Consider the following 25,239-nt stretch of genomic DNA (forward strand, 5'->3'; position numbering starts at 1 on the left):
CGATTCCTCCTTTGATCATGACGACGTGCCACGCCTGTGAGTTGGCGGCTCCTACCCCCCTTCTTCTCCGAGATGAGCACATGGCCAATGGCGGCTTGCGGGATTGAACACCACTCGCACCGCTTTTGAAAGGAACTTTGGAGAGCGGAGATGATTGGGGAAATTGAAAGGGCCTACGCTTATTTCGTTTCATACAATGCAGTCAATCTAGTGGGAAACACATATTTAGCCTACATAGAATAAGGAAATACACTATTTAAAAAGATATATCGTGGCCTGTGTGTAAGCTTCATGGAATTAACTAGGAGGACGGCTGCGACCATTATTTACATTACGAGGGTGTTACACACAACAAAACCATACTTTTCACATTCGTTACACTTTCTCCAAAATTGTTACACTTCTCAAAAACCGTTACACTTCTCAAATTCGTTACACTTCTCAAAACCGTTACAATATATTGTAAAAGTCGTATAAATTAATTCCGGAGTTTACCACCGTTTTTGCCGTGTCTATTACACCACTATGCCCAACACGTTACATTAGTTATTCGTGCCCGTTTGTGTCCTTTATAACATATCATGCTTATAAACAGTACATTTTATGTTTAGAACAAATTTCAATTTTGTTTGACTGACCGGCAGGCAGACAGAGTAAAAACATTATCTCACTACTCTGCACATGTGCAATAGGGACAAATTCAGAGCCAACGTGCTGTAAAACAGCAGGTTTATTTTCCGATTCGTTTTCAAAATAGAACATTCAATGTAAATAAGTTGTTCCTCGCTCATAAACCGACATTCACAGACAGACGGAGGGATGGACATGAACCAATTACTTATACCCACTTTCCACTTCGCGTGCACGGGATACCACATTTTCACGCAAATAACTCGTGGGCTATACGTTAACTTGGTTCCAAAAATTCCAACTGCAGGGTATACTCATGTGTGGCTTATATTATATTTCACCATACATCATGTGACACGACCACAGGGGCCAAGTTAAATAATCAAGGAGTTGAATTATCAAAAAGAGGCAGCTTTTTTATTCTTATGATTTTTTTTTACAAGTTTAATTACAATGGCCCGATTGCATAAAATCCCCTTGTCCTTTAGGAAAGATTTACCTTGAGGCTTAAGGTACACCGATTCCTCAGCACAGGATATATTTAAGGGATGTTGCAAAAACAACCCTTTTATGGAAATCGCCCCCAAAAAGGCACAAAGCCACTCTAGGTAAGGGACTAAGCACTAAGGGAAGGTGAGAAAAATATAAGGATAAAGCAAAATAAATTTAAATGAATAAAGACAAAAATGGCAAGAAAACATCCAAGACACAGGAAGTAGCAGAAGTCAGGTAAAAATGCCTTGGACCCATAGGGAATCCTCGAGTAAGAGGGTTGAGGAAATCCTCAGGTGCTCGGCAACCAATCAGATTAGAGATAGGAAGAGGCAACCGAAAGCAAGAACACGTAATGAACACATGATTTTAAACGACGTTTGTGATATGATGCATGGGGAACAAGTGCTTCCGGATGAAGTTGAAATAAAAATTATTCTTGTGTAAAATTCATTTGATTCGCATTGAGCATTTTATTGTAGACTAGCAGAGTACCCACCCTCTGGGTGGGTGGAGTTTGCATATCATTTGCTGGAAAAAAAAAGTATAGACTGTGGTTTGCAAGAGATTATAGATGTTTGCGTGGTGTGCGCTTAACAGGTTCTAGATGCTCTAAAGGTAGAAAGGGTATGTTCCAAAAGTAGTTAGTGTTTAAGGGGTCAAAAAAGGGTCTAATCTCTCAAGCATGTAAAAAGGGTCTAAAAAGGTCCAGGTGGTTTAAAGCAAGGGAAAGGGGTGGTGTCCAAGCAAGGGGCAAGGGTCCAAAAATAAATGGGCAATGGTCCAACCAGTCTAATCTGTCTGAAGGGTGTAAGGTGTCTAAATGGTGTTAAGGACTAATGACACTTGAGGGATGTAAAGATCTAAAAGACACATGAAAGCCTGCATGGAGTTTGCAAATCATGTGTCTTTCACTGAGGAAAGGCTTCCATCTGGCCACTCTGCCATAAAGCCCAGATTGGTGGAGTGTTGCAGTGATGGTTGTCCTTCTGGAAGTTTCTCCCATCTTCACACAGGATCGCTGGAGTTCAGCCAGAGTGACCATCGGGTTCTTGGTCACCTCTCTTACCAAGGCCCTTCTCCCCCAATTGCTCAGTTTGGCCGGGCGGCCAGCTCTAGGAAGAGTCCTGGTTGTTCCAAACTTCTTCCATTTAAGAATTATGGAGGCCACTGTGCTCTTGGGAACCTTCAATGAGGCAAACTTTTTTGTAGGCTTTGCAAAATCTGTGCCTCGACACAATCCTGTCTCTGAGCTCTGCAGGCAGTTCCTTGGACCTCATGGCTTGGTTTTTGCTCTGATATGCATTGTCAGCTGAGGATTATTAGTATATGCAATCATCCTCAACCGCAAGCTGAACCGCAAGTTTGTAGTTGCAATAGTTACAGCAGAAACGTTATTTTAGGAAAGAGCAAAGACAGTACAGTGGGACCACGAGGGAAAGACAAAGACAGCACATGGGGACCACGAGGGAAAGACAAAGACAGCACATGGGGACCACGAGGGAAAGACAAAAACAGCACATGGGGACCGCGAGGGAAAGACAAAGACAGTACATGGGGACCGCGAGGGAAAGACAAAGACAGCACATAGGGACCGCGAGGGAAAGACAAAGACAGTACATGGGGACCGCGAGGGAAAGACAAAAACAGCACATGGGGACCGCGAGGGAAAGACAAAGACAGTACATGGGGACCGCGAGGGAAAGACAGTACATGGGGACCGCGAGGGAAAGACAGTACATGGGGACCGCGAGGGAAAGACAAAAACAGCACATGGGGACCGCGAGGGAAAGACAAAGACAGTACATGGGGACCACGAGGGAAAGACAAAGACAGCACATGGGGACCGCGAGGGAAAGACAAAGACAGCACATAGGGACCGCGAGGGAAAGACAAAGACAGTACATGGGGACCGCGAGGGAAAGACAAAAACAGCACATGGGGACCGCGAGGGAAAGACAAAGACAGTACATGGGGACCGCGAGGGAAAGACAGTACATGGGGACCGCGAGGGAAAGACAAAAACAGCACATGGGGACCGCGAGGGAAAGACAAAGACAGCACATAGGGACCGCGAGGGAAAGACAAAGACAGTACATGGGGACCGCGAGGGAAAGACAAAGACAGTACATGGGGACCGCGAGGGAAAGACAGTACATGGGGACCGCGAGGGAAAGACAGTACATGGGGACCGCGAGGGAAAGACAAAGACGGTACATGGGGACCGCGAGGGAAAGACAGTACATGGGGACCACGAGGGAAAGACAAAGACAGTACATGGGGACCGCGAGGGAAAGACAGTACAGGGGGACCGTGAGGGAAAGACAAAGACAGTACATGGGGACCGCGAGGGAAAGACAGTACATGGGGACCGCGAGGGAAAGACGCTTTATCCAAAAAAGTGCAAAAACATATCCTTGCAACGACAGACCAATTAGCCTGCTCCCAATTATCAGCAAAGTCATGGAAGCCATCATTGCCTCGGATATCAAATCCTTCCTCTTCTCCAATGGTTTGATCTCCGATCATCAATTTGGATTCAGACCAGGTCATTCTACTCTGGACATGCTGCTTCTGCTGTCTCAACAATGGATGGAGGTCCTCAATGCCAAACTGGAAATCAGAGCCGTCTCCCTTGACATATCACGTGCCTTCGATACGGTCTGGCACCCAGCTCTGCTCACCAAACTCTCCTCCTATGGTATCCATGGAAATCTCCATGCATGGCTTGCGGACTTACTCTCTGGTCGTAGTCAACGTGTGGCCCTGAATGGATTTCTCTCATCTCCCCTTCCTGTTCAGGCTGGAGTTCCCCAAGGCAGTGTTCCGGGCCTTGTGCTTTTTCTGGTCTTTATCAATGATCTCACAGACTCTCTGGAAAATCCTCTCTATCTCTTTGCTGATGACTCCACTCTCTGCTGCACCATTCCTCTTCCCTCAGATCGGCAGTCTGCATCCTCCTCACTCTCTGAAGACCTGGACAAAATCACAGACTGGTCAAACAAGTGGAGCATGTCTTTCAATCCTGACAAATCTCACACTCTTACTATGTCTCTCCAAAAAGATTGACTGGACAACCCTCCCATCTACTTTCTCAACAATCCTCTCCAAGAAGTTCTATCAGTCAAGCTTTTGGGTCTCACTATCTGCCATGATCTTTCTTGGGAAAACCACATTTCCAAGCTGGCCTCCAAAGCCAGTCGCCGACTGGGCATCCTCCGTCGTGCGAAGTCCTTCCTCGGCACACCTGAGCTACTCACCACATACAAGGCTTTCATCCGCAGCTCAATGGAATACTGTTCTCCCCTATAGGCCGGTGCTCCTGCCTCACACCTAGCTCGGCTTCACGCTGTTGAAACCAAAGCTTTCAGAATCATTGGAAACTCCCGTGATGAAGCCATCTCCGAGGGCCTTTCACTCATTCACCGCAGACAGGTAGGTGGTCTTTCTGTCTTCTACCGACTCCTCTCCGGCCTTGCTCCCCCAGCTCTCTCTGTGCTTTGTCCCCCAAATATTCCTGCAGGTCACACAAGATCTGGCAGCAACCCTCTGATGGTTAAACTGCCGAAATCTCGGCTCTCTGCTCACCTTCACTCTTTCATTCCTCTTTTCTCCCGCCTCTGGAACAAACTCCCACACTCCCTTCAATCCCACTCCTACCTCCAGGTCTTTAAAACAGCTGTTCACCACCATCTCTTATCTTCCCCCATCCAAAACCTTAATCTTTTCTACCCCCGCTAATTCACCCCAGATCCACCTTGTTTGAAATTCCAACTTCTTTCCTGGAAGTCCTGGCAGTGTCCATATGTTTTATACCTCTCCCACCCCCCCACCCCCCCTTCCCATGCCGCCCCCAAAGCCCTCTCCCTCCCACAGATCTCTTGATGTCCCTGCTCTCAGATGTTGTTTGTGTTCCTCCCCCTCTCTCCCCATCTTGTCTTCCGCTCCCCATGTTATATGTGTCGGTTTGTCTTTCTGTGTGATTAATGTTAGCTCTTTCTCGAGCCTCGATCTTATATTTAATAAATAAATAAAAAAATAAAAAAATAAAATAAAAAACACCTTACACCTTCGGACCACTTGTTTTGAGTGGCATGTATGTCAAGCAGTCAAATCACATGAGGTTGGCCCTGCCTGGCAATGAAATGAAATAAAAAGCATTTTTTGTGCGTTTTTTTTATTATGGTGTGCTAGGGATGAGAAGATGTGTAAGTTTAGGTAGCCCTGAAGATTAAAAATGGCCTGTATGCCGGTCTGGGGGCTAGCCGGTTTGATATATACACACAGAAGAAGCAAGAAGCAAGATGCAAGAAGCAAGCAGCAAACGTCATGATTTATGTGTTTTTTTTTTGTTTTTTTTGCTGTGTTTTCTCTCCCCTCCAATCTTCTCTTCCAAAAAGGACAGGTCCTGGGTCATAGAATTGTAAATAAGATTAAGTTTCTGTGCTTGTAAATATAAAAATGATGCCCACCGGCTATGTGTTTAGTTTGACAAATTCCGGAATTCGGTTAATTGTGGGCGTGAATCTGATATGTAGCTACTCAACGCAATAGGAGGGACATATCTAGTGTTTTAAAATTGTCGCATACACGGGTTAGAGTAAATGTTAGGGGGAACCACACCTATATGTCACATGTAAAAGTAAAGTTAATTTTGCATGTCATTCTCTAACCGGTCGTTTCAGTTGTTGGGTTCGACTCGGGGACGAGCCTGACGAGGGAGGGGGGTAGTGTTGCGGTTTTGTGTTTTACAAATAAAGGTTAATTTCCCCTCATAGTTTAGTCACACTACAACACGTAGCCTCGTGATAGTTCAGTTATTTCTTCGTAAGTGTAAGCGTAGACCTTTCCGATGTTAGTTTTGCGTCGAGTAGAATAATGAGCGTTAGGTCTCCTTCCAATGCTTATGCTGCCTCAATACTTTGAGTTTTGGCGCAAAATACCACGAGGCCGGCCTGACAAGTCGATCCAGGCCGAAGGAAGGCGGAGCAGGAGAAGTGGGAGTGACCGGTAAGCACGAGTCACCAATCAGGGCTCGAGGGGAGTGGCTTAGCACTGCGGCACAAGGCGTGGTTTGGAACATTCGATGCGGGCCAGGGGCGGAACCATATAACTCTGTGCCCGAAGCCCCCACCATAGATATGAGAAGGGAGAGGTGCTAGTTAGGGAGTTCTGAGGAGAGGTGCGCTGAACAAGTTGAGCTCTGAGAGTGCGCGGTGTTGGATTGAGTTACAAGTTGGGTTCGCGGTTGAGTTCGAGTCAGATCCTCCATTGAGTTACGAGAGTGAAAGCGCGCCGTTGATTAATCGCGCTGTGAAGGACCGCCGTGCCGGGCGAGAGACGCGTATATTTTCCCGCCTGCCTGCTCTGCCTTTGTTCGAGATACGCGCTGCGAGGATCCCTCCCGCCTGCCTGCCTGCCTTCGTCGAGGGACGTGCTGTGACCGCAAGAGGGCCACGCCGGGTGAGCTGTTCCTGAACGACAAAGCCGGCGCGTTCAGTGCATGCATTTTTCCTCCTTCATCCCCCTGAATGTGTGAGTGGGCCCATTGTCTGGGCCATAAGTTAAGACTGACTAAGATCTGCCCTGTGTCTCTGCTTCTGCTACCGATCATTGTAAATAATAATTATTAAACCTGTTATTTCTTTGATTCGACCGTCTCGTCTTTTCCCTCATTGACTGAGTGTGGTGCGAATAATATCGCTCTAATCGGGTTCCAATACCAAGGTAATAGCACGGACCACGTGGTGCGCCATCCGCTCGGGTGCACTCAAATTACACGTGGTTCGTGCAAGACCTGATCCCCGCTTCCGCGGCGGCGTGGGTACTTAGGTACGTGCGAACATCGTCCCGAAACCCTGTCCCGCGCCCGACCGGAAGTGGCGACAAGTCTCACGGTTGCGACGACCCAAGAAGACCAAGGGGCTTAATCTCCCCTTGGTAAGGGAACGAGGGTCGCGCAAAACCGTAACAATATATATATATATATATATATATATATATATATATATATATATATATATATATATATATATATATATATACATATATATATACATATACATATATATATACATAGTCATGTGAAAAAGTAAATACACCCCATGTAAAATTTTGACTTTTTCAACATATTTCAACATACAGCTATTTCTTAATTTGAACAATATTGATAGATAAAGGTGATATAATATAACAAATATCATGAAACATTTACATTTTGTAGTCCATTGTATAATTTAAATAAACATAAATGCAAATTTCCCATGTGGAAAAAGTAAGTACACCCCTACATTTATCACTACTTCAATTACCTAAAATTAGAATCAGGTGCACCAGCTCAGGTGCAAATGATTAGAACATCGTTAGAGAGGTTCTTGGAGGAACCCGTCTTATTTAAACCTCAGACATTTCGTTTGGTTTGCTCTTTGTTGCTGAAGTGTGCAGCGTCACAATGCCTCGATCAAAAGAGCTCTCTGAGGCCTTCAGAAAGAAGGTTATAGATGCCTACGAGTCTGGGAACGGATTTAAAAAGATCTCCAAACAATTTGAAATCAATCATTCGACTGTTCGGAAGATCATCTACAAGTGGAGAAGATTCCAAACAACTGCCAACTGGTTCAGGCCCGGCCGCCCCAGCAAGTTCAGACCGAGAGCAGACCGCAAGATGCTGAAAGAAGTCTCTAAGAACCCCAGAATGTCATCACGGGACCTACAGGTAGCTCTTGCCACTGTTGATGTCAAAGTGCACGAGTCTACCATTAGAAAGAGGCTGCACAAATTTGATCTACATGGGAGGTGGAGGAAATTGCTGTAGATGGAGGAAATGTTGATTTGGATCTTGGAGACGGCGTGAAGCTGGAAGGTGTGAAAACATTTTGTTACCGAGGAGACATGCTGAATGGAGAAGGTGGATCAGACTCGGCAATGGTTGCTAGAGTGAGATATGCATCGAAGAAGTTTCGGGAACTGAGTGGCGTGCTGACGAGGAGGGGAGTGTCATTGAAGCTGAAGGGAAAGGTGTATGCTGCATGTGTGAGAAGTGTTATGATTTATGGGAGTGAGACATGGGTAATGAACATAGAGCAGCAACGAAAGCTGGAAAGGGTGGAAATGCGAATGGTTCGGTGGATGTGTGGAGTATCGTTGAGAGAGAGGAAGACATGATGAATTGCGAAAGATGATGGGAATAGAGCCTGTGTTGGATGCTGTGAAGAGAAACAGTTTGAGATGGTTTGGTCATGTGTTGAGGAAGGATGAAAGTGACTGGTTGAGAAGAGTTATGGAAATGAATGTAGAAGGAAGTAGAGGACGGGGAAGACCGAGAAAGACTTGGCTAAAGATGGTCGAAGAAGAAATGCGGGCAAGGGGATTAACAAGGGGAGATGCAGAAAATAGGGCAAAATGGAGAAGATTGTCATTGGGACCGCAAGGCTAACCCCCGCTCTTGCAGGGAAAATGGCCTTAAAATGCCTGTTGTTGTTGTTGTATGGGAGGTGTGCCAGGAGGAAACCTTTTCTGTCCAGAAAGAACACCAGGGCAAGACTAAAGTTTGCCAATGAACACCTTGGCAAAGACCAGCACTTCTGGAACAATGTGCTCTGGACAGATGAGTCAAAGGTGGAGCTATTTGGCCACAGTACCAGAAGACATGTTTGGCGAAAACCAAAGACAGCATTTGACCATAAGAACCTGATACCAACTGTAAAGCATGGTGGTGGAAATATTATGGTTTGGGGCAGCTTTGCTGCATCAGGGCCTGGGCAGCTCACCATCATATAATCCACTATGAATTCTTCATTGTACCAGAGGGTGCTTGAGGATAATGTGAGGCCATCTGTCGGAAAGTTGAAGCCCAACCGAAGGTGGACCCTGCAACATGACAATGACCCTAAACATATCAGTAAATCCACCAAGGAATGGCTGAAAAGAAAGAAATGGAGGGTTCTGGAATGGCCAAGTCAAAGCCCAGATCTAATGCGATGATCCGGGCTTTGATGAGAAAAATGAGAAAATATGACAGGAGAGAGACCATTCCATGTGTGGCTGGGCTGTCTGAGAAAATGAGAAGCTCCTTCTCAATGTTTGGCATTGTTACATCATTATAAACCTGACAAAATTCTTAAGGACAAGATCCAGAAGGATAGGAAACGTGACTTGGTGTCTGGCACCAGGTGTGGAGACCCATCATGCACTGAGTCCTAAATAGGAGAAACTCAACACTTATGACCCGCATGAACCAACATCATCGTCCATCTTATGAAGAGGATTTGAACTCTGCTGTATATACGCACTTGAACCTGCAGGGTCACAGCTTTGATAAGAATCAAGTGGTCATCTTAGACGGAGAAAAAAAGTGGTTTGCTCAAAACCACATGGGGTAAAGGAATCCATTTGGGAAAGAGTTGAATCACCATCTCTTAACAAAAAGGACTGTTCGTGATTTCATCTGTCCCGTACGTGGAACAAGGCTATAACATCTCTTCGAGGCAGTCTGCAACAATCACATGATGCCTGGATTGTTCTACAAACAAACTCACCCCACCAATGGTGGAGGTCACGTGGCGATTCTCAAGCTTCTTCACTTCAACATCTGCCATGACCAAGGCGAGTAGATTCTCACCAAAATATCGACTCTACCGACTAGCAAGTCCAACTGTTTTCAATTATAAACTTTTACAAAATAAATGAACATGAAATCCCTCCCTTGCACTCAATTTTGAAACGTCACACATTTGTCACTTGGGATTGGTCAACTGGATATAGGCAGCATAAATAACCTGAAATGAAAAAATCTTAGTTGCATGAATCTCAAACAGAATGACATTAAAATCACAAAATATTTCAAAATTATTGCAAATGATATTCATGAAGCCAACATTCATGGCGGGGGGGGGGGGGGGGGGGGGGGAGGGGGAACAACAACAAACAAACAAACAAAAAAAACGTTTTGCACATTTCCATTGCTTTTTGAGATCTCTATCATTTACCTCACAAAGCTGCTTGGTCGATTTTTGAAAATAAGTTTTGTCGTGAAGAGGCCTTGTATCCTTGGTCTTTTCCCCAACTTTTGCAGCACTTCTTCCCATTCTAGTACAAATACACAATCAAACATTCCAGGAAAAAAAAAACTAAGCAAGGAGGAAAGATCATAGGCTGAGTGAAAATCATGCAATCAAAAAAAATAAACAAATCAACCTCTACTTGCGTTAACCTGTTGAGAAAACTAGATCTCCTGACAGAACTGGAGGCTTGTGCAGATCCACCACCTCCCCTTGGCAAAGATGTAGGGGGCCTTCTCACACCAGACAGAAGAATGAGGTGAAGAAAAAGAAGGATAAAAGGATTGCAAGAAATACTACAATGGCAACGGGTAGGCTGAATAGTTGACGCTTTGTATCCCAATGAGAGAGCGGATCTGGATCCGGACCTGAACCAAAATCAAATCAGCTTGTTCTCGTCAACTAACCACTCCTCCACCTAGTTTTGTCACAACTCCTCCACAAATTTTTGAAATACCATGTTATATTCTGTTTTTGGCCCCATCACTCAATGGTGAAGAATCACTGAAAATAAATTTCAAATTATAGTATCCAGATCCGGCTCTTCACCAAAATTGAATCAAATCACCCTCGTCACACACCCAACCTGTCCACCAAGTTTCATCCAAATCCATCCGTTTTTTTTTCATTGAGACATCCTGCTCACAACAAGACAGGGGTGAAAACATAACTTCCGTTCACCTTTGGTGGCAGAGGTGAACATGTATGAAATGAACACAATAAGGCACACTTTACTTACCTTGATGGAGTAAACAGATCTCGTTTCGAACCACTGGCTTTCACCCTCTGAGCAGATGCTCCTTGGCTGGATGATGGTCGCTGCATACCTGTCAAACGATGCCACAAAGTTGAAATTTCACAATTATGACGTATGATGCAAAGAACTATTCACAATGATGTTTGCCACAAAAATTGCCATTTAATTATGAAGTACTCTGGAGGACAAATGGCAAATTCATACCAAACTAGCCGAAACCCGTGGAACATCCACGGAAGGGAGGATGTGGTGTATGGATAGAGTGTACCATTATGGATGGCATAGGGGATTTGCTTGTCCGAGTAAGAGTTAGGAAGAAAGATGAGAATGAAGAGTGCGTATATGAACAACGTATTTATTGCAATCTACTTAAATGACAACGCTACGATATACTTTTGAAAAATGAATGGATTCGTAATAGGAATCGGCATAGCACCACTCTGGGATTGTCCACTCAGTGGACGGCTTGCTGTCGCCTTCGACTGTCCAATCAGCGGACGGCTTGCTTCGCCTTCGCCCAGCAGACGCCAATACGATGGCGTCGTAAGATGGCGTCGTATCGGCAGTTAATCGGGTGCTTTTGGGCCCCAACGTCGGCTAATTCAGATTTTTCGAGTATGCCTGTACGTGATAAACAAAGAGCGCGGTTCGTAGATCGTAAATCCATTAGTGCCGTGGGCATCAGGTCACTGGGTGCGGCGTAAAAGGGATAACAAAGTCGAGTCCTTACGCTATTATTATATAGATGCTCCAGAAGTGTTGCGTTTTGAATAAATGCTAATTTTCATCAGGATAGGTAGCAATCGTGCGATGGCATGCAACTCTGGCCAACAGCAGAGCTACTTCTTGCCAGCGGGCCGGGCAAATAGCGAGCTGCGTTGTTACCACAGTGGGAGAGTCCGAGTGAATTTATGTTAATAAACAGTCCATCCGTGTGTACGGGAAGGATGGGGCCCATCCACAATCATGGTCAGCATTCCTTTGATCATTGGTCCAATTTCTCCCTTTTCTCCCTTTTCTTACAAATCCCAAAAGGTTATTCATACAGGGATTTTTTTTTTTTTTTTTACTTCATCACCGTGCTCCAATTGTGTCAATAACAAACACAGACCCAACTAGAGTTCCGAGAACACGATACCTCACACAGTATTCAAGTCTACAGGGTGTCCCATAAGTCTGGTCTCATAGGAACATATATATATATATATATATATATATATATATCTGGTCTCAGAGGAACAATGGAACATATATATATATATATATATATATATATATATATATATATATATATATATATATATATATCCCTTTATTTTTCTTTTCAGATGGATCAACACTAAATGCTTGATATGAGAAACATTTATACTCAGGAAAAGGCGGAAATTGTCCTTTTGCATGCCTCTGGCTTTAGCGAAAGACATACAGCTGAATAATTTCACCGTCGTCCCAATAAACCACAACCTGGACAGAATTCTGTTGGTCGAACGTACTCAAGATTCAAGGATACCAGGAGCGTTATGGACAAAACAAGAGCAGGTTGGCCAAGAACTGACTGGCAATGAAAGCAGTGCTGATGTACTTTCCAAGATAACAACAAGTCCACGCGATCAGTGAGAAAGATTGCATATGAACTTGGACTTCCCAAGCCATCCGTGCACCGAATATTGCAACGTCATAAATTTGATCCGTACAAGGTTCATTTGGTACAAGAATTACATGGCGATAATGCAGATCGACGAGTTGAATTTTGAGTGGTTTAAGTCACAAAGAAACAGCGGCAGACATCATGTTTAGTCATGAAGCACGTTTCCATCTGCACGGATACGTAAACCGACACCGTGTACAGGGCGCAGGATAATCCACACATATCTGTTGCAGCTCATCACCAAACGAACCCAAGATTGACGGCGTGGTGCACCATTCATAGAAGGAGGAATTTTTATTTTTTTTTGTTTTGTATACTGATCGAGACTCGTGAAAGAGCTAACATTTATTTCACAAACAAATCAACCAGACAAACAAAATATATAAAAAGAGGGAGCGGTAGACAAGATGGGGAGAGAAGGGGAAGCACACAAACACAACATTTGAGAGCAGGGAGATGTGTGGGAGGGAGAGGGCTTGGGGGGAGGAGGCATGGGAAGGGGGAGGGGAGTGGGAGAAGTATAAAACACAAGGACACCAAGGACTTCCAGAACAGAAGTTGGTATTTCAAAAAAGTGGATTCGGGGTGAAATTAGCAGGGGTAGAAAAGATCAAGGTTTTGGATGGGGGAAGATAAGAGATGGTGGTGAACAGCTGTTTTAAAGACCTGGAGGGTGGAGTGGGATTGAAGAGAGTGAGGGAGTTTGTTCCAGAGGTGGGAGAAAAGAGGAATGAAGGAGTGAAGGTGAGCAGAGTCTTGATTTTGGCAGTTTAACCATAAGAGGGTTGCAGGCAGATCTTGTGCGACCTGTAGGAATATTTGGGGGACAGAGCCCAGAGAGAGCTGGGGGGGCGAGGCCAGAGAGGAGTCGGTAGAAGACGGAAAGACCACCAACCTGCCTGCGGTGAGTGAGTGAAAGGCCCTTGGAGTTAGCTTCATCGTGGGAGATTCCAATGATTCTGAACGCTTTGGTTTCAACAGCGTGAAGACGAGCTAGGTGTGAGGCAGGAGCACCAGCCCAGAGGGGAGAGCAGTATTCCATTGAGCTGCGGATGAAAGCCTTGTATGTGGTGAGGAGCTCAGGTGTGCCAAGGAAGGACTTCGCACAACGGAGGATGCCCAGTCGGTGACTGGCTTTGGAGGCCAGATTTGAAATGTGGTTTTCCCAGGAAAGATCATGGCAGATAGTGAGACCCAAATGCTTGAGTGACAGAACTTCTTGGAGAGGATTATTCAGAAAGTGGATGGGAGGGTTGTCCAGTCGGTCTTTTCGGAGAGACATCGTAAGAGTGTGAGATTTGTCAGGATTGAAAGACATGTTCCACTTGTTTGCCTAGTCTGTGATTTTGTCCAGGTCTGCAGAGAGTGAGGAGGCTGCAGACTGCTGATCTGAGGGATGAGGAATGGAGCGACAGAGAGTAGAGTCATCAGCAAAGAGATAGAGAGGATTTTCAAGAGAGTCAGAGAGATCATTGATGAAGACCAGAAAAAGCACAGGGCCCAGAACACTGCCTCGGGGAACTCCAGCCTGAACAGGAAGAGGAGATGAGAGAAACCCATTCAGGGCCACACGTTGACTATGACTAGAGAGGAAGTCCGCCAGCCATGCGTGGAGATTTCCATGGATACCAAAGGAGGGGAGTTTGGTGAGCAGAGCGGGGTGGCAGACCGTGTCGAAAGCACGTGATATGTCAAGGGACAACACAACAACATGCATTTTAAGGCCATTTTCCCTGCAAGAGCGGGGGTTAGCCTTTCGGGGGTTAGATATGAGAGTTAGAGCGGGGGTTAGATATGTCAAGGGAGACAGCTCTAATTTCCTGTTTGGCATTGAGGACCTCCATCCATTGTTGAGAAAGCAGAAGCAGCATGTCCAGAGTAGAGTGACCAGGTGTGAAACCAAATTGATGATCAGAGATCAAGCCATTGGAGAAGAGGAAAGATTTCATATCTGAAGCAATGATGGATTCCATGACTTTGCTGATAATTGGGAGAAGGCTGATTGGTCTGTAGTTGCTAGGATCTGTTTTTGCACCTTTTTTGTGCAAAGCGGTGATGTTGGCTGATTTCCAAGCAGATGGCAGTTGACCTTGAGCAAAAGAGAGGATGAAGAGAACAGAGAGAGGGAGTGAAAGAGCGGCAGAACAGGATTTTAGGACCCGTGGGTTGATGCCGTCAGGTCCAGTTGCAGAATCAGAGTCGAGGGTTGACAGAAACTTTTCCACCTTGTCAGGAGGAAAGGACACAGAGTCCAGGAGCAGCTGGGTACGACTGGGTACAGAGAGGGATGGGTTTGGGACACAAGATTTAGAGTATAGGTTCTCAAAGTGGTCCCTACCGCCCCCCAGTGGGCGCTGGGAACTTTCAAGGGGGCTCTCGAGAGTCCACGGGTGGTAGGGGGGTGCTGGCAATGATTTGGGGGGCACTGGCGTTTTAGAGGAGCAGCGGCGATTTGGAGCGCGCATTGGGCTTCCTGCAATCTGAACAGGTTACCCGGCGCCATTCGGCAAATTGACCATCCAATCAAGGACCACATTTTTCCCCTTTCGCATGGTTTTTATGATCACATATTCGCTGATGTCATGTAGGTATTTTCTTGTCCATACATGCTCACGCAACAAACATGATAATGTATGACACCAGCGAAATGGCGGCCAATAGTACAACACTAATTTTTGTCACGTGGTGCCATTTCAACCAATCGGCTTGCAAGAATCTTTTTATGCGGGATATAATACACTCTATTCGTGCTGGACTATTCAACGTGGCTGGTTCAATTTTACAGCCTGGCCTTGCCAGCACAGACATTGGGCAAGGTATGAACAGTCAGTGTTAGCGCTGGTGTTAATCTTTCGACATTTTGGCGTGTTGATTTCGTTATTCAAAAACGCTTCACGTCCGGTCGGCTTCAAGAAGTCGGCCTCAAAGAAAAAGTGTCGTCAGTATTCCGTTGAATACATCAAGTATGGATTCATTCCATCTCCGACGAACAAACAGTTACCGATGTGTTTGTTGTGTGGTATCACGCTGTCCAATGAAGCAAAGAAACCATCTCGACTGAGCGAGCACCTGAGTAAAAAGCACAGTGATAAGGCTCACGCAGAGGTCAGCTATTTCCAATCGCTGAAAGAGAAATTTGAGAAGCGATCCACGGTAACGACGATGTTCAAAGCCAGCCAAAAGCTCATGGATAAAGGACTGGAAGCATCGTATAAGCTGTCATTGCTCATCGCCAGATCTGGAAAACCGTATTCAATCGGCGAACAGTTGATCAAACCAGCTGTTGGGGAAGTGATAAAAACCGTTATGGGCCAGGATCCGAATCCAGTTCTCTCGTCGATTACGCTCAGCAATGATTCCGTGGCCAGGCGGATTGATGAAATGTCATCAGATGTAGAAGATAAGCTGTGTAGTGAGCTGAGAAGCACACACTTCGCCATCCAGTTGGATGAGTCCACTTTGCGTGACAGTGAAGCTCTGTTACTCTGCTACGTTCGCTTCATCCGTGATCAGGAAATGGTGGAAGAAATGTTGTTTGCCCGCTCTCTCCAGACCGATACGAAGGGTTCTTCCGTCTTCCAAACGTTGGAGAAGTACTTTACTGATAAGAACATACCGATGGAGAACATTCTCGCTTGCGCGACGGACGGGGCACCAGCGATGGTTGGCCGCCAGCGTGGTTTTATTGCGCTTCTGAAGAACCAGGTACCGTCCGTGTTCGCCATTCACTGTGTCGTGCACCGCCAGCATCTTGTAGCAAAAGCTCTCAGCACCAGACTTCATACATCACTCCAAACAGTAATCAAAGCAGTGAATAAAATCAAGGTGTCGTCTCTGCATGATCGGCTGTTTCATCAGCTTTGCCAGGAGAACGACGAGGCATTCGAGCGGCTCGTGTTGCATACCGAAGTTCGATGGTTGTCCAAAAAGGCGCTTGTTTGACCCGTTTCCATGCCCTCTTCTCAACAGTGGTCGAGTTTCTGTCGGAAATTGATACGGAGCTATCAGAGAAAGGGAATGCGATTGAGCATGATGTGGCTTACCTCACGGACATATTCAGTATACTGAATGATGTCAACAAACAACTCCAGGGTGACCATATGACGCTGATTAAAGCAAAGAAAGTGATCGGCGCGTTCGTAACCAAGGTGACTCTGCACAGGGAAACCCTCGGCCACAGAGATATGTACCATTTTCCCCGGTTGGCAAAGGAAACTGCTGTTTCTGATGAAGAGCTGCTCGTTTATTGCAATCACCTTGAGAAGATTCGTGGAGATATGGAGCAGCGTTTCAGAGACATGCTAGAACTGTCGGTGCCAGCATGGGTGATCAACCCATTCAAATGTGACATTCAAGATGTGAAGCGCGAATTACAGGATGAAATTATCATCCTCCACAATGATGATGAAGCGAAGGCAAGATTCTCGCAGCATGAATACGGCAAATTCTGGAGCGGGGCAAATACCCCGCAATGTGGACTGAGGCAGAACTGCTGCTGATGGCATTCCCCACATCATACCTCGTTGAAAGAGGGTTCAGCGCCGTGATGGTGCTGCTGACCAAGTATCGAAACCGCCTTGACATTACCAAGAGGGGCGATCTGCATCTCTACCTCACCGAGATGGAGCCAGACGTTCGTAATCTCGCAGCGAGTCACCAGGCCCACCCTTCACACTAACGGTATTTGGGCCTGTGATAACAGATTCCCAGTTTGCCTCACCTGGACCTGTTCTGCTGAAACATTGTAGGTCGTGCAAAATAAAATAAAAAGTAAAGTAAAATAAAGTAAAATATTATTCAGAAAATATTTGGCTTCTGTTATTTTTGCTTCCTATCTACATAAATTCTGGGTGTCCGACCACGAACGATAGGACAAGGGCGGCATTGGGACAGTCCAAGAGGGCAGAAGGGGGCGGTAGTCCAAAAAAGTTTGAGAACCACTGATTTAGAGGCAAACACAGAGTTGAGGCATTCAGCTTTTTCACGTGCGGAGTCAGCCGTGTAGCCGTTTGAGGTGAGGGAGGGGATGGAGGGGGAACAAACACCAGAAACAGATTTGACCAGACGCCACCAGGATTTGGAAAGGGAGACAGATAAGAGAGTTCGGTCCTGAGAACGGAGAGATATTGTTTCCTGGCTCTCCTGAGGATGGACACACACTTGTTTCGGGCTTTGTGAAAGGAAATGAGATTTCCTTCCGTTGGATTTGCTTTCCAGGAGACGAAAGCAAGTTGTTTCTGGGAAACAGCCAGCAACAGCCAGAATTAATGCCGATCGATATCTTCAGTTATTGCACAATTGCTTGAAACCGTATTTGAATGGGATGCTTAGATATTTTGGATGTATATGTTTCTTGGAATTTCATTAAATATACATATTCCCATGAGACCGGACTTATGGGACATCCTGTATACTTCAATTTTAATACAATAGTGACTTTAAACATTGTTTAAAAAAAAATCCATAAGTTTAACATTATAGAAGCCGTTTTATACACCTACTTGTTTAACATGTCCAAGTACTGCTAAACTGGAGGTTCTTGGAAGTATGAAGAAGGCAATTTGTGTTTTACAGTGGTCAAGTCAAAAGATGAATTTAAAATTAAGTATTGTAAAAATCGTTTAAATAAATCAATTCTGGGTTTTAACACCGTTTTCGCAGTGTCTATTACATCACCTTATCTCGCACGTTACATTAGTTCTTCGCGTCTGTTGTTTGTGCTCTTTATGGAATCCTTAAACACAGTGCGTTTCCTGTTTGCAATGATTTTCAATTTTATTATCTTGCCAAAACGAAGTTTTTGCAAGATGTATCAGTCAGCTTGTATGTTTGTTTGTTTGTTTGTTTGTTTTTTTGTTTGTTTTTTTGTTTGTGGTTAATCTTTTTTTTTTCACGTTTAGATCACTCTGTAGACCACAGTTATTATTGGAAACTCCTGTAACTTCGCAGATCAGAGTCCTATAGAGATACCCTTCAGCACAAAAAATTTTGAAGGTCAAAGGTCAAAGGTCAAGGTCACTTTGCGGTCAATCATGGAGGTCAACGAAACCCTTATTTTTTGAGTAACTTTGATCTTATGATCTCCAAACTTGGTGGGTATATAGGGTGTGGTATGGCGCTCAGCTGATTAGTTTTTGGTGTCGATCGGCCTTGACCTTCAAGGTCATTTTGAAGGTCATTCAATTTTGACCAAAAGGTAAAATTTTCAAGTTTCAGTTACCATATCGAGTAGTACCTCAAATTGAAGCCCTTGTTGAGTGCTTTCCAAACATATAACTAGTTTGACAATGTGACGTCATTTGACGGCGTTATGACGAAAAAACTGCACTTTTCATGTATATTGTATTGCTTTAGTTCGCATTGTTTAGGTCACTCTGTAGAGCACAGTTCCCTTTGGAAACTCTTGTAAGTTCGCATATCAGAGTCTTTTAGAGATACCCTTTAGCACACAAAATTATGAAGGTCAAGGTCAAAGGTCAAGGTCACTTTGCGGCCAATCATGGAGGTCGACGAAACACTAATTGTTTGAGTAACTTTGATCGGATCGTCTCCAAACTTCATGGGAATCTAGTATATGGTCCGGCGCTCAGCTGATTAGTTTTTGGTGGCGATCGGCCTTGACCTTCATGGTTAGCGCTGGAGGTCGAAAATTATTGACCCCAAGGTCAAATTTTGAAATCGTAGGTACCATATCGAGTAATACCTCATATGAATGCCCTTGATGAGTGCTTCCCAGATCTGTAAACAGTTTGACGCTATGACGTCATTTGATGACGTCATGACGAAAAAACGGAATTTTCATGAAAAAATTATTTCCTCAGTTCTCATCAAAATCTTTCAATATTTCATGTGCGTTGGTCATGAAGACATACTATTCACCATACGAAATTATTAAGGTCAAGGTCAAAGGTCAAGGTCAAATGGCAAGATACGGTTCACCCTGTGGGTGACATATGTTTATTATCTTGCCAAAACGAAGTTTTTGCAAGATGTATCAGTCAGCTTGTATGTTTGTTTGTTTGTTTGTTTGTTTTTTATCTTGCCAAAACGAAGTTTTTGCAAGATGTATCAGTCAGCTTGTATGTTTGTTTGTTTGTTTGTTTGTTTGTTTTTTTATCTTGCCAAAACGAAGTTTTTGCAAGATGTATTAGTCAGCTTGTATGTTTGTTTTTTTGTTTGTTTTTTTGTTTTTTTGTTTTTTTGTTTGTGGTTAATCATTTTTTTTCCACGTTTAGATCACTCTGTAGACCACAGTTATTATTGGAAACTCCTGTAACTTCGCATATCAGAGTCCTATAGAGATACCCTTCAGCACACAAAATTTTGAAGGTCAAGGTCAAAGGTCAAGGTCACTTTGTGGTCAATCATGGAGGTCGACGAAACCCTTATTTTTTTAGTAACTTTGATCGGATCGTCTCCAAACTTCATGGGAATCTAGTATATGGTCCGGCGCTCAGCTGATTAGTTTTTGGTGGCGATCGGCCTTGACCTTCATGGTTAGCGCTGGAGGTCGAAAATTATTGACCCCAAGGTCAAATGTTGAAACCCTTATTTTTTGAGTAACTTTGATCGGATCGTCTCCAAACTTCATGGGAATCTAGTATATGGTCCGGCGCTCAGCTGATTAGTTTTTGGTGGCGATCGGCCTTGACCTTCATGGTTAGCGCTGGAGGTCGAAAATTATTGACCCCAAGGTCAAATGTTGAAATCGTAGGTACCATATCGAGTAATACCTCATATGAATGCCCTTGATGAGTGCTTCCCAGATCTGTAAACAGTTTGACGCTATGACGTCATTTGATGACGTCATGACGAAAAAACGGAATTTTCATGAAAAAATTATTTCCTCAGTTCTCATCAAAATCTTTCAATATTTCATGTGCGTTGGTCATGAAGACATACTATTCACCATACGAAATTATTAAGGTCAAGGTCAAAGGTCAAGGTCAAATGGCAAGATACGGTTCACCCTGTGGGTGACATATGTTTATTATCTTGCCAAAACGAAGTTTTTGCAAGATGTATCAGTCAGCTTGTATGTTTGTTTGTTTGTTTGTTTGTTTTTTATCTTGCCAAAACGAAGTTTTTGCAAGATGTATCAGTCAGCTTGTATGTTTGTTTGTTTGTTTGTTTGTTTGTTTTTTTATCTTGCCAAAACGAAGTTTTTGCAAGATGTATTAGTCAGCTTGTATGTTTGTTTTTTTGTTTGTTTTTTTGTTTTTTTGTTTTTTTGTTTGTGGTTAATCATTTTTTTTCCACGTTTAGATCACTCTGTAGACCACAGTTATTATTGGAAACTCCTGTAACTTCGCATATCAGAGTCCTATAGAGATACCCTTCAGCACACAAAATTTTGAAGGTCAAGGTCAAAGGTCAAGGTCACTTTGTGGTCAATCATGGAGGTCGACGAAACCCTTATTTTTTTAGTAACTTTGATCGGATCGTCTCCAAACTTCATGGGAATCTAGTATATGGTCCGGCGCTCAGCTGATTAGTTTTTGGTGGCGATCGGCCTTGACCTTCATGGTTAGCGCTGGAGGTCGAAAATTATTGACCCCAAGGTCAAATGTTGAAACCCTTATTTTTTGAGTAACTTTGATCGGATCGTCTCCAAACTTCATGGGAATCTAGTATATGGTCCGGCGCTCAGCTGATTAGTTTTTGGTGGCGATCGGCCTTGACCTTCATGGTTAGCGCTGGAGGTCGAAAATTATTGACCCCAAGGTCAAATTTTGAAATCGTAGGTACCATATCGAGTAATACCTCATATGAATGCCCTTGATGAGTGCTTCCCAGATCTGTAAACAGTTTGACGCTATGACGTCATTTGATGACGTCATGACGAAAAAACGGAATTTTCATGAAAAAATTATTTCCTCAGTTCTCATCAAAATCTTTCAATATTTCATGTGCGTTGGTCATGAAGACATACTATTCACCATACGAAATTATTAAGGTCAAGGTCAAAGGTCAAGGTCAAATGGCAAGATACGGTTCACCCTGTGGGTGACATATGTTTATTATCTTGCCAAAACGAAGTTTTTGCAAGATGTATCAGTCAGCTTGTATGTTTGTTTGTTTGTTTGTTTGTTTTTTATCTTGCCAAAACGAAGTTTTTGCAAGATGTATCAGTCAGCTTGTATGTTTGTTTGTTTGTTTGTTTGTTTGTTTTTTTATCTTGCCAAAACGAAGTTTTTGCAAGATGTATTAGTCAGCTTGTATGTTTGTTTTTTTGTTTGTTTTTTTGTTTTTTTGTTTTTTTGTTTGTGGTTAATCATTTTTTTTCCACGTTTAGATCACTCTGTAGACCACAGTTATTATTGGAAACTCCTGTAACTTCGCATATCAGAGTCCTATAGAGATACCCTTCAGCACACAAAATTTTGAAGGTCAAGGTCAAAGGTCAAGGTCACTTTGTGGTCAATCATGGAGGTCGACGAAACCCTTATTTTTTTAGTAACTTTGATCGGATCGTCTCCAAACTTCATGGGAATCTAGTATATGGTCCGGTGCTCAGCTGATTAGTTTTTGGTGGCGATCGGCCTTGACCTTCATGGTTAGCGCTGGAGGTCGAAAATTATTGACCCCAAGGTCAAATGTTGAAACCCTTATTTTTTGAGTAACTTTGATCGGATCGTCTCCAAACTTCATGGGAATCTAGTATATGGTCCGGCGCTCAGCTGATTAGTTTTTGGTGGCGATCGGCCTTGACCTTCATGGTTAGCGCTGGAGGTCGAAAATTATTGACCCCAAGGTCAAATGTTGAAATCGTAGGTACCATATCTTCGCATATCTTCGCATGTAACTTCGCATATCAGAGTCCTATAGAGATACCCTTCAGCACACGAAATTTTGAAGGTCAAGGTCAAAGGTCAAGGTCACTTTGTGGTCAATCATGGAGGTCGACGAAACCCTTATTTTTTGAGTAACTTTGATCGGATCGTCTCCAAACTTCATGGGAATCTAGTATATGGTCCGGCGCTCAGCTGATTAGTTTTTGGTGGCGATCGGCCTTGACCTTCATGGTTAGCGCTGGAGGTCGAAAATTATTGACCCCAAGGTCAAATGTTGAAATCCTTATTTTTTGAGTAACTTTGATCGGATCGTCTCCAAACTTCATGGGAATCTAGTATATGGTCCGGCGCTCAGCTGATTAGTTTTTGGTGGCGATCGGCCTTGACCTTCATGGTTAGCGCTGGAGGTCGAAAATTATTGACCCCAAGGTCAAATTTTGAAATCGTAGGTACCATATCGAGTAATACCTCATATGAATGCCCTTGATGAGTGCTTCCCAGATCTGTAAACAGTTTGACGCTATGACGTCATTTGATGACGTCATGACGAAAAAACGGAATTTTCATGAAAAAATTATTTCCTCAGTTCTCATCAAAATCTTTCAATATTTCATGTGCGTTGGTCATGAAGACATACTATTCACCATACGAAATTATTAAGGTCAAGGTCAAAGGTCAAGGTCACTTTGCGGTCAATCATGGAGGTCAACGAAACCCTGGCAAGATACGGTTCACCCTGTGGGTGATGTTTTATTTGTTTTTTTGTTTTTTTGTTTGTGGTTAATCTTTTTTTTTTCACGTTTAGATCACTCTGTAGACCACAGTTATTATTGGAAACTCCTGTAACTTCGCATATCAGAGTCCTATAGAGATACCCTTCAGCACATAAAATTTTGAAGGTCAAGGTCAAAGGTCAAGGTCACTTTGCGGTCAATCATGGAGGTCAACGAAACCCTTATTTTTTGAGTAACTTTGATCTTATGATCTCCAAACTTGGTGGGTATATAGGGTGTGGTATGGCGCTCAGCTGATTAGTTTTTGGTGTCGATCGGCCTTGACCTTCAAGGTCATTTTGAAGGTCATTCAATTTTGACCAAAAGGTAAAATTTTCAAGTTTCAGTTACCATATCGAGTAGTACCTCAAATTGAAGCCCTTGTTGAGTGCTTTCCAAACATATAACTAGTTTGACAATGTGACGTCATTTGACGGCGTTATGACGAAAAAACTGCACTTTTCATGTATATTGTATTGCTTTAGTTCGCATTGTTTAGGTCACTCTGTAGAGCACAGTTCCCTTTGGAAACTCTTGTAAGTTCGCATATCAGAGTCTTTTAGAGATACCCTTTAGCACACAAAATTATGAAGGTCAAGGTCAAAGGTCAAGGTCACTTTGTGGTCAATCATGGAGGTCGACGAAACACTAATTTTTTGAGTAACTTTGATCGGATCGTCTCCAAACTTCATGGGAATCTAGTATATGGTCCGGCGCTCAGCTGATTAGTTTTTGGTGGCGATCGGCCTTGACCTTCATGGTTAGCGCTGGAGGTCGAAAATTATTGACCCCAAGGTCAAATTTTGAAATCGTAGGTACCATATCGAGTAATACCTCATATGAATGCCCTTGATGAGTGCTTCCCAGATCTGTAAACAGTTTGACGCTATGACATCATTTGATGACGTCATGACGAAAAAACGGAATTTTCACATTTTGGCAAGATACGGTTCACCCTGTGGGTGATTTTTATTATTATTATTATTATTATTATTATTATTATCTTGCCAAAACGAAGTTTTTGCAAGATGTATTAGTCAGCTTGTATGTTTGTTTGTTTGTTTTTTTGTTTTTTTGTTTTTTTGTTTGTGGTTAATCATTTTTTTTTCACGTTTAGATCACTCTGTAGACCACAGTTATTATTGGAAACTCCTGTAACTTCGCATATCAGAGTCCTATAGAGATACCCTTCAGCACACAAAATTTTGAAGGTCAAGGTCAAAGGTCAAGGTCACTTTGCGGTCAATCATGGAGGTCAACGAAACCCTTATTTTTTGAGTAACTTTGATCGGATCGTCTCCAAACTTCATGGGAATCTAGTATATGGTCCGGCGCTCAGCTGATTAGTTTTTGGTGGCGATCGGCCTTGACCTTCATGGTTAGCGCTGGAGGTCGAAAATTATTGACCCCAAGGTCAAATTTTGAAATCGTAGGCACCATATCGAGTAATACCTCATATGAATGCCCTTGATGAGTGCTTCCCAGATCTGTAAACAGTTTGACGCTATGACGTCATTTGATGACGTCATGACGAAAAAACGGAATTTTCATGAAAAAATTATTTCCTCAGTTCTCATCAAAATCTTTCAATATTTCATGTGCGTTGGTCATGAAGACATACTATTCACCATACGAAATTATTAAGGTCAAGGTCAAATGGCAAGATACGGTTCACCCTGTGGGTGACATATTTTTATTTGTTTGTTTTTTTGTTTGTGGTTAATCATTTTTTTTTCACGTTTAGATCACTCTGTAGACCACAGTTATTATTGGAAACTCCTGTAACTTCGCATATCAGAGTCCTATAGAGATACCCTTCAGCACACAAAATTTTGAAGGTCAAGGTCAAAGGTCAAGGTCACTTTGCGGTCAATCATGGAGGTCAACGAAACCCTTATTTTTTGAGTAACTTTGATCTTATGATCTCCAAACTTGGTGGGTATATAGGGTGTGGTATGGCGCTCAGCTGATTAGTTTTTGGTGTCGATCGGCCTTGACCTTCAGGGTCATTTTGAAGGTCATTCATTTGTTTGTGGTTAATCATTTTTTTTCACGTTTAGATCACTCTGTAGACCACAGTTATTAT

General features: G+C 43.5%; 1 protein-coding gene across 4 annotated transcripts in view; it reads right to left on the bottom strand.

The window, feature by feature from the left end:
* Window positions 1-25,239, bottom strand: part of NDC80 (NDC80 kinetochore complex component) — a 108,258-nt gene that overhangs the window by 67,217 nt on the left and 15,802 nt on the right. For 2 of the 4 annotated variants that reach the window (XM_068106351.2, XM_068106352.2), the window contains exons 2-4: window positions 10,921-11,008; window positions 10,334-10,414; window positions 10,110-10,209 (exon numbers count right to left, since the gene is read on the bottom strand). In XM_068106351.2, coding sequence (XP_067962452.1) covers window positions 10,110-10,209; window positions 10,334-10,414; window positions 10,921-11,006 — 267 coding nt within the window. In that variant the 5' untranslated portion in view covers window positions 11,007-11,008. Of the gene's footprint in view, window positions 1-10,109; window positions 10,210-10,317; window positions 10,415-10,920; window positions 11,009-25,239 lie in introns of all 4 variants that reach the window. The other 2 variants (XM_078772209.1, XM_068106353.2) reach the window with 2 other exon arrangements.

Source organism: Myxine glutinosa, chromosome 2 (genome assembly GCF_964187855.1).
Source record: "Myxine glutinosa chromosome 2, kmMyxGlut1.1, whole genome shotgun sequence".
Classification (NCBI taxonomy): domain Eukaryota; kingdom Metazoa; phylum Chordata; class Myxini; order Myxiniformes; family Myxinidae; genus Myxine; species Myxine glutinosa.